This window comes from Hesperophylax consimilis, chromosome 1 (genome assembly GCF_061612785.1).
Source record: "Hesperophylax consimilis isolate HC1 chromosome 1, BYU_Hcon_1.0, whole genome shotgun sequence".
Classification (NCBI taxonomy): Eukaryota; Metazoa; Arthropoda; class Insecta; order Trichoptera; family Limnephilidae; genus Hesperophylax; species Hesperophylax consimilis.
In genome coordinates, this window is record NC_142836.1 from 15,200,130 (window position 1) to 15,209,645 (window position 9,516).

A 9,516-nucleotide genomic window follows, 5' to 3' on the forward strand; every position below is an offset into this window, starting at 1 on the left:
ATTTGTTAAGATTTTTTTACAAACAATATTATCCGTAAAGTCAATTTGTTCGCTTTTCGGAACAGCTTTTATGGTCTCATAGAAATCGTTGCATCTCCCTTAACGTCATAGCTAGAAATATGATCTTAACGGTTTTTGATAGAAAAAATACCAAACTTTATCTTAAAATATAGATGTTAACCACAGAATAATAAAAATATGAAATCAAAGGTTCCGACAATTGTAATACTGTCCGAAACGTTGGCTAAAGAAGGGGGTAGCACAACACGGTATAATACCACAAAAATAAAATCAATATAATATTTTATTATGGTCGGATATCGAGAAATGCCCAGAATCCCCACATTTTCCCCATATTCTTGAAAAATCTTAGAAATTCCTCGCATTTAGGGTATTCTCCACGAATTGGCAACCCTCATGATAGGTGACGAATTCATTGGTGTTGGCATTAAATAAAATAACCCTTTCCTCAAAATGTGCCGTACCTACCTAGAAACAACAAATGGATATCGCTAAAATATGAATAGAAGTTGTGTTTTGAAGGAGCAGGGGTTTTAACGTGACCTTTATGATTTTATTTTTATAAATTGGAATCATCATTATATATTGATAGTCTAAACTAAAAGGAGAGCCCAAAATCGATTTTATAATTTTCCACCCACCCACCCTCTCACCAGGGCGTCTAGAAAATTGATGACTAAATGGTTATAATAATATTTGGCTGATTTATAAAGCTCAGTTTTTGTGAAAAATCACCCCAAGGGCGATTTTTGAATATTTGTGCAAAAAATGCAATATTTGGATAGAATGACAGATTTATGGAAATGAGTGTCTGAAAAAGTGAGTTTTTTGTTTTGATCTAAATTCTGTTGGGCTGGTTATACATCTCAATTCCATAGGAAGTTTATTCCAAGCCTCAGGGCCGGATTCTCCGAATGCACGATGACCAAACTTAGTATACGGATTTCGCTAAGTCTCTTTTAGCCTTCCAATAATTGCGAATGATGTCACTGATCTAAGAGTTGACTGCCTCAGACAAGTATTTTCCGGAATGCATAGCTCAGAAATATAGGGAAATATTATATATTATAGAAATATAAAAATATATTTATTTTATATCTAAATATAAAAATATTATAAATTTAAATTTATAATTAAAATTATATTTATATATAATATAAATATAGCGCCATTTCGTTGATAGTTCATTTAGTTAGTTCATTCAGTTATCATTTAGTTGATATTCATCCAGCATAACTTGTACTGGATGCTTTCAGGACACTTCAGCCAGTGAAGATTTAGGACGGGTTCCAAAATGATCGAAAACTTGGATAACCCGGTGATTAGCCTTGCTGCGGTGTTGAACACTGATTGTAGTTTACCAGTTTGGCATTTAGGAAGACTTGCAAAGATTCCGTTGTAGTGGTCCAGAAGTGATAATATATGAGTACACAAGTACTTTATTGCCTCTGTTGAAAGGTTCCTACGAACTTAACTAAACATTGTACAAAGAAAACAAGATTTGCCAAGGTATTACAAATGATATTCTTGCATTAGAGGCACACAATTCTCATATTATGGCCTTCATGCTCTTCCAGCATTTCCTCGATTTCAGCTTTGGCCGATTCGGAAATAACCTGCAGACAAGCAGACATGTGGCAGCTTCGCGTGACTACCTATCTATTGTATATATATGTGTATTATTCCAAATTTGTTTTGTTATAAATAAATTAAAAAATGAACAATATCAGTTGGAACATAACCCGTCAACCGGTTTAATCGTTGGCAGATGAATCATCTAAATGCGGTAAAAATCGACAATTAATTTCATTCATTCATTTAAGATACATATGTATACTTTTCTATAAATCCAGCTAACCCATTGGGCGCATTTTACACCCCTGTTCTAAAATTAAATGTGAAACACCCTAATATTATAGAACCTCCTTCTTCTGGCGCTATTAAAATTATAAAGAGTATTTGTCGATGTATTTTAAAATGTGAGTATGTTAGCTGTAAGTTTCATTAAGACAGTAGTTATAGGCCTTAGTCGTAAGTCACTAGATACAAGTGTTAGTTGTAAGTCACTAGTTTTAAGAAGGTAGTTTTTTAGTATTTATTATTAAATAAATATATTTGTACAGCGCCCTTGGGGTGATTTTTTACGAAAACGGTGCTATCTAAATTAGCCAAATTTTATTATTTTTTACTATTACCATTAGCATCAATTTTCTAGACGCCCTGGTGAGAGGGTGGGTGGATGGAAAATTCTAAAATCGATTTTGGGCTCTCATTTTAGTTTTGATTATCAATATTTTATGATGATTCCAATTTATGAAAATAAAAATAAAATCATATAGGTCACGTTAAAACATAAAATCAATCTGTAATTATTTTAGTTGCTTTACAAATGGAACTGGCAAAGAAAGGATGAAAGTAGATTGAATGCTGTTGAAATGAGATCCCTGAGGCGTATGTGTGGTAAAACCATGTATGATCGTGTGAGGAATGAGGATATCCGCAAAGAGTGCAAGGCTGATGTAAGCGTAATGAGTAAGATCAAGAAAGGGACGTTTAGATGGTTTGGGCATGTAGAGCGAATGAGCTAAGAAAGGAGTGTAAGGAGAATATACGATTCAAATGTGAATGGTAGCAGAAGTCGGGGACGCCCGAGGAAGACATGGCACGACCAAGTGAATCAGATACTTGAGTCGGGCCATGTCAAGAGTCAGAACAATAGAAGAGTATGTATGAATGTGAATGAGGCAAGGAGTGTGTGCCAAGACCGAGTTGTTTGGCGGTCCGTCCTCTCTGCCTACCCCTGCGGGGAAACGGCGTGATGGTTAGTTAGTTACAAAGCACAACTTATATTCATTTTTTAGCGATATCCATTTGTTTCAATGTAAGTAAGGCACTTTTTGAGGAAAGGGTTATTTTATTTAATGCCAACACCAATGAATTCCTCACCTATCATGAGGGTTGCCAATTCGTGGAGAATTCCCTAAATGTGAGGAATTTCTAAGATTTTTCAAAAATATGTGGAAAATGCGGGGTTTTGGGCATTTCTTGATATCCAACCATAATAAAAAATTATTTTTACAATAATAATTGTCAGAATGTACTTTAATTTTCTTCGTAACAATTTTTCAAAGGCAAATCTATTTTTAAACGCTGAACGAAGAGAAAACCCGAAAATGACCAGATAATTCAAAATAAATGCTAATTTCAACAGAATTTGGGTCATTTTGGAGGTAAAGAAACTTGTGGGGATTTTGTGAGGAATTTGAACGTCTATTTTGGGTATTTCAGAACGTTTGCATTGGCAGCCCTGCCTGTCATTCGCTGTGTCAAATTCAAATGGTAAAAAAGTTTTCTGTAAAATGTGCTGTCAAAACTAAATCCTTGTTTTTAAAGTGAAGGCAAAATCGTGAATATTCGACCGTCATTCATAAAAAATATTATGTAATGTTAAATTTTCTATAAATATCTTCAAGTGAATAAAAAATATGGCCGTGGTGTACTCTTTGGTGAATAAATTTGGCCGTGGACTTTTTCGGCAGACCATAAAAAAATATACTTTTGTAAACATAGCAGAATTCAAAAGTCATGTAAGAGAAAATCTAACAGATATTCACAATGGACCCACAGAACTATATACGAAAAAACTCGAACGAGGCGAATTAGAGTACGATGAGCACCAAAAGAATGTTATCACAGATTTACAAAGGGTTTATGAAACCCTTCAAACTTACACTGTCCCAACACATAAGAAAAGTATATTTGATATATTTTCATCGGGAAGAAAAAAAGTAATTGCCCCTAAAGGATTGTACATTTACGGAAGTGTTGGTGGCGGTAAAACAATGCTCATGGATTTGTTTTTTGATTGTGTTGAGGTAAATATCTTTTATTTATTAATATTTTAATGATATTTATATTTTCTTGATGTATAATATTTATACTAAACTAGCTGAACCCCGTCATACATTGCTATAGATCAGTCTGTCAGATAGAGAAACAATTAGTATAGGATCCCTTAAAGAACGACCGTCACCGAGATGTTTATTTGATGAAACGTATTTTATATTTAATTTAATATGTCAATAAATATATTGCATACCTATCGGTTGCCTATCAAATTTTAGTCCAGGCTATGATTAATTAATAATTAAAAAAAAAATTTTTTTTAAACATTTCGCCTGTTTGATTATTATAGAAATTCTATACCAATCGAAAGTATGAAACCCATAGAATATGCAAACGTTAGGTTGCCTACTCTTTTCCGGTCACAACTCTCAAGTTGCCATGTATAAACAGGTAAATCGAAAAAGCATTTTGCACCGGTCTGATTATTGAATAAAAATTATATGAAATTAAAGATTATTTCATTATGAACACGATGGTATAAGGTTGCCTGCTAAAAATCAGTCCCGAATTCCGGTTGTCGAATTTTGAAAACTAAAACTTTTTGAAAACATGCCGCGAATTCTCGTGTGCGACTGAGAGGTCCCAACCAACCATCCCATGCGATAGAAGAGGACAAAGCATAGCAGCTGTCCGTCCATTAAAACAAAGAGAGTGCGCATGCTATTTGTTCTTGAAAATGAAAAGGATAGCGATAGACTCGTGCACTCTGTGCACTCTAGACCAGATGGTACCTTGCACGAGTCTATCGCTATCCTTTTCATTTTCAAGAACAAATAGCATGCGCACTCTCTTTGTTTTAATGGACGGACAGCTGCTATGCTTTGTCCTCTTCTATCGCATGGGATGGTAAGGGATCTTAGACTAAATAGCATGTATTACTTTTACGTCCAACAGATGGCACTGTTTTTCAAAATAGCATGTTCGTCCAACAGACGATACTGTTTTAAAATAATTATGTTTTTACCTGTCATAGGTGGCATCTAGGTATATAAATCATCATAGGTATATAAAAACACAGTTATTCGAATTCAACATTGTGTCAACATTTTAAAGCCATCGGTGAAGAACTTTTGGAGATTTAAGATTTTGAACAAACGAACATTTGTATTTATAAAGATTATATGGAGAATATGTGACACAAATGTGAATTGAAGCAGAAGTCGGGATGCCCGAGGAAAAAATGGCATGTTCAAGTGAATCAGATACTTGAGTCAGGCCATGTCAAGAGTCAGAATGATATGAAGAGTATGTATGAATGATAATGAGGAGTGTGTGCCAAGACCGAGTTGTTTGGCAGTCTGTCCTCTCTGCCTACCTCTGCGGAGAAACTGCGTGATGGTTAGTTAGTTAGATTATATGTCTATACATTCTTAGGACGTTCGTATAATTTGAACAATTCATCAAAGCTAAAAAGTGAATACTGTGAAAGTACTATTCAAGTTTTGTTATTACTTCATCGCTGGCCGGTTGTTTCACGGTACTTGGACTATAACAACCTTTAGTCTGGCAGCTGAAATATTTTAACGAGTTATAATGACAGAGTGGTTAGAAATATTGTGTTTTGTTTTTCTAGATAGATTTGAAAAAGAGGGTTCACTTCAACGCATTCATGTTGGACGTCCACTCCCGAATCCACAGGCTGAAGAAGACCGTGGTGCAGGAGGGAGACCGGAAGAAGCCATCCAGATTTGACCCCATCCCGCCGGTGGCCCAGTCCATTCTGGAAGAATGCTATCTGCTGTGCTTTGATGAATTTCAAGTAATAACAATTTACAGACTTGTTCAATTCCAACGTCTTCACCATTTTAATCTATTATGTCCATAAATTATCAAGGTTTCCTAAATTGGAAGATGCGTCCTAAGAATTCTCTTTGGAGTACAGATTTTATGGTCCTACGAGTTAAACATTATGTAACAAACAACGTATTCGATTTTCTATATTTCATCTAGATGGTTGAATACAAAATATTTCTGTATGTACAATTTGAATGCTGAACTCACGGGCTCACAAAGAAATGTTTTTCAGAGTGTTAGTAATATTATTTTAATGTAAACATTTCAGGTCACGGATATTGGAGATGCCATGATTCTAAAGCGCCTTTTTACTGAGCTTTTTGACATTGGCTGCGTTGTAGTTGCCACAAGTAACCGGGCTCCTGATGATCTCTACAAGAACGGTTTGCAACGGACCAATTTTGTACCTTTCATTCAAGTTCTAAAAGATCATTGCAAAGTATTACCTCTAAATTCTGGAATAGATTATCGGAGACGAACAGCTGACAATAAATCTGGAGGAACGTATTTTGTGTGAGTCACTTTTTTTACTATTGTTTAGTATTTTAAAACATAAATACTAGCTTTATTTATAATTTATGTTAATTTCAGAGTTACTCCAGATATGGTTGATAATCCAGTTGACAAACTGTTCAAATACTTAATTTCAATGGAGAATGATACAGTTCGGTCAAAAATTATTAATATAATGGGTAGAAACGTGGACTTCAAGAAAACTTGCGGACAAATTCTAGATTCTACATTTTCAGAATTGTGTGAAAGGGTAAGAATTCAGTTTAGTTTTCATTGAATAAAATCAACAGATAACAATAACAGGGAATTATAATGTATTTGTTTTCTGATTTGCAGCCTTTAGGATCTAGTGACTATCTCATGCTAGCCAGATCTTTCCACACAATCTTTATAAGGGACGTACCTCAAATAAAAGCTAAGCTTCCTTCAGGCCGGCGATTTATTACATTGATAGATAATTTGTATGACAACAGAACAAGAGTAAGTACTATATATATATATATAGAACTGTGAAAAACCACAGGATATTATAATCATAGGATTAGTGAAGCAGAAAGTACAGTACTCTCTCAGTAATCGGCCACCCCAAAAACCGAGCAAGTTTCCAATTAAAAGACAGTGAACGCAGAGGATTATAGTGCATATATACAAAATATACTAAAAATTAAAACAGATATTTCATAAACAACATTGCGAACTTTCGTAAGATTTCGATTTTTTGGTTTAAAGTTAAGGTTACGTTTGCGAGGAGACTCCATTTTGCAAACATATTCAAACAAAAACCTTTGCAGAACGATGTGAACAGAAACACATTCGACTAACAAACACACTGTGTTCACTTTTTTATTTTATTTTGTGTTTAATTCATAGAACTCCATCTATATATTTTTTAACTTAATGTATATTAAATTAAAAAATATTATTCAGTTATGCAAGTATTTTAGTTTTTATTATTGTGAAAGCTGTTTCGCCATTTTAAGCTGTGATTAGGCCACGTTGAGATGACGTATTTATATGATTCTATTTACCCCTACCCAATTTCATATAAAACGAGCACAAATGTGCATCAACTCAGGAGTTGGTTATTTGACCGATATCATTTATTCAATTTCACGCCTTCAAATAAACTTTCCGTGAAAACAGAGCCCAATTTTTTTCATTTCTAACAAATTGTCAGCCAATTCACATTATAACATTACTTTTACCCCACTTTGTATCATAAAGCCAATTGACTTCTTGATATGCAAAATTTTCGCTGTGCATTCTATTTTCGTAATAACTCACTTGTTTTTCTTTAAATTGTTGTTTTTGTAAATTATACCGTCTTATCAGATAATGTGTTGCCTATGCAATAGGGAAAGCTGGCTTTCAAAGGATAAAATTTTACATTGACGGTAGATAATTCTGGCACAGAAGCGGTAAATAGACTGATACAATATTGTTATTATAATTGTTTTGTTTGGTTTACCAGGTTGTTATGTCTTCCGAAGTTCCTGTGACAGAGTTATTCATGGATGATGGTGCCGAAGCAGGAGATGATCGCAATGCTCGAATGCTCATGGATGATTTAGGAATTGACAGAAATTCGGTGAGTCAACCTAAATTATATAGGTATACAGTTATTTTCTACCAAAACAAAATACTAATTTTGCTTATCGATATAACAAATTTAGATAAAATTTAAATTTTAGCAGGAATATAATTAGGTTCTTATGTTATCAGAAGTGGTTATTATTTGACAAAATAATATTAAATCCAATAATAACTTGAGCTAATGTTAAAATTTCAGGAAGGAGCCAGCGCCAGCATATTTACAGGAGAAGAAGAATTGTTTGCTTTCGACCGCTGTATTTCAAGAATTATTGAAATGCAAACACAAGAATATTGGAATAAATGGGATTCAAATAAGTAAATTATAATTATCCTGATGAAGAAGCCATTGGCTTTGAAACACGTAGATTATTATTAATTAAAAGTGGTGTAAACAAAGTATTTAATTTATAAGTAAGTAAATTTTTCCTTGCAAACATGGGCAGTCTGGTTCACCACGCCAAATGAATTTATTCAATTATTTTAGTTTTACCCATCAATTCTCATATTTTATGAATCTTGCATATTTTTTTTTTAAATACAGACAACCGAATTGGAATTCAATATTATTATGAATTAATTCATTTATTTCATTCAATCCTTTTCGCCCATGTATACTATATATTTCATCTTGCAGCCACACCATGTACTTAACTTTTGTAGAGCAAGCTTTGAGCAATTATAATAATTAATGCATAAATTTATGCACAAAAGTATTAAGAATGATAAGTATTAGATTACAGCGTGTTTTCCTTAAAACATTGATGGACACTTTCCGGCAAATAGAGGTTTGTAATACGACACATGCATGCTGTATTTTGAATAAGGAACAAAAATTTTCCAACCAAGTTGGTAAAAATCGACGTATCGGGTGTGACACTATCAAGTAAGGAAGGGTTCGCATCGTGACACAAGTAGACGGTCTATGTACTACTACAATAGAAAACTTAACTTTCCTGTTGGCTGTGTCGTGTCGCATCTCCTCAAAAACGACATCAATAGACATTGTGTGTGTGAATGTGTTAAAAATGATCATGTATTATTATTTATTCAGTAGGCTTTCGAATACCTTGGCTTGCTTACAGAATAATCTGTTAGTTACGTCACTGTTTAAAGTATCTGGCTTGTGATTCCGAACAGTGACTTAAATTTACGCTTATACAGTTTAAAAGTATCCTTTATAAAAAATATATAAAGAAAACAGTAAAAATTACAGTTGAGTGTTTATTACAATCGAGTAAATCAACTTATGGTGATTTATTTTTAGGGTATTATGCAGTGTTGCGCTACCTCCTTCTTTAGCCAACGTTTTGGACAGCGTTACACTGTCCATCATCAGAGCAGATGCATAATTGTCATTATAACTGTTCGAAATATTGACTAAGGCTAGCGCCACACTTGACGGAAATTCCGTCGCGGATCTTCCGCTGGAGTCAATCCGTTACCATACGTTGCAGCCACACTGAATATTCAGTGGCGGATTATCAGTCGACTGCCAACGCTTATACAGCGTGGTCGTAATGGATCCGATAGAAGTGATAGCTATTTATGAGGCATTAGAAGAAGAAAGAAAAAGAAAGCGTAAATATTGGGTTCATCCCATAAATACTCTTCGACTAGAAATTGGACAATTTCATACCTTGTATATGCAACTAAGAAATTATCCAGATAAAGTATTCGAATATTATCGAA

At 34.0% G+C, this 9,516-nt stretch overlaps 1 protein-coding gene across 1 annotated transcript; it reads left to right on the top strand.

The window, feature by feature from the left end:
* The first annotated feature begins 3,360 nt into the window (after window positions 1-3,360).
* LOC149426348 (AFG1-like ATPase) lies at window positions 3,361-9,189 on the top strand. Its single transcript, XM_089650759.1, has 7 exons — window positions 3,361-3,896; window positions 5,501-5,686; window positions 5,990-6,234; window positions 6,313-6,484; window positions 6,571-6,714; window positions 7,706-7,822; window positions 8,024-9,189. Exons 1-7 carry the CDS (start codon window positions 3,507-3,509, stop codon window positions 8,144-8,146), a joined length of 1,377 nt encoding a protein of 458 aa, XP_089506885.1. The 5' UTR covers window positions 3,361-3,506; the 3' UTR covers window positions 8,147-9,189.
* Window positions 9,190-9,516: the final 327 nt, after the last annotated feature.

What these genes read in the sequence shown, in the direction of transcription:
- LOC149426348 (XM_089650759.1), top strand. Translation starts at nt 3,507, where the DNA reads ATGGCCGTGGTGTACTCTTTGGTGAATAAATTTGGCCGTGGACTTTTT. An exon ending in TCTGGAGGAACGTATTTTGT is followed by an intron (nt 6,235 to 6,312) that starts GTGAGTCACTTT and finishes TGTTAATTTCAG; the next exon opens with AGTTACTCCAGATATGGTTG. An exon ending in TGTATGACAACAGAACAAGA is followed by an intron (nt 6,715 to 7,705) that starts GTAAGTACTATA and finishes TTGGTTTACCAG; the next exon opens with GTTGTTATGTCTTCCGAAGT.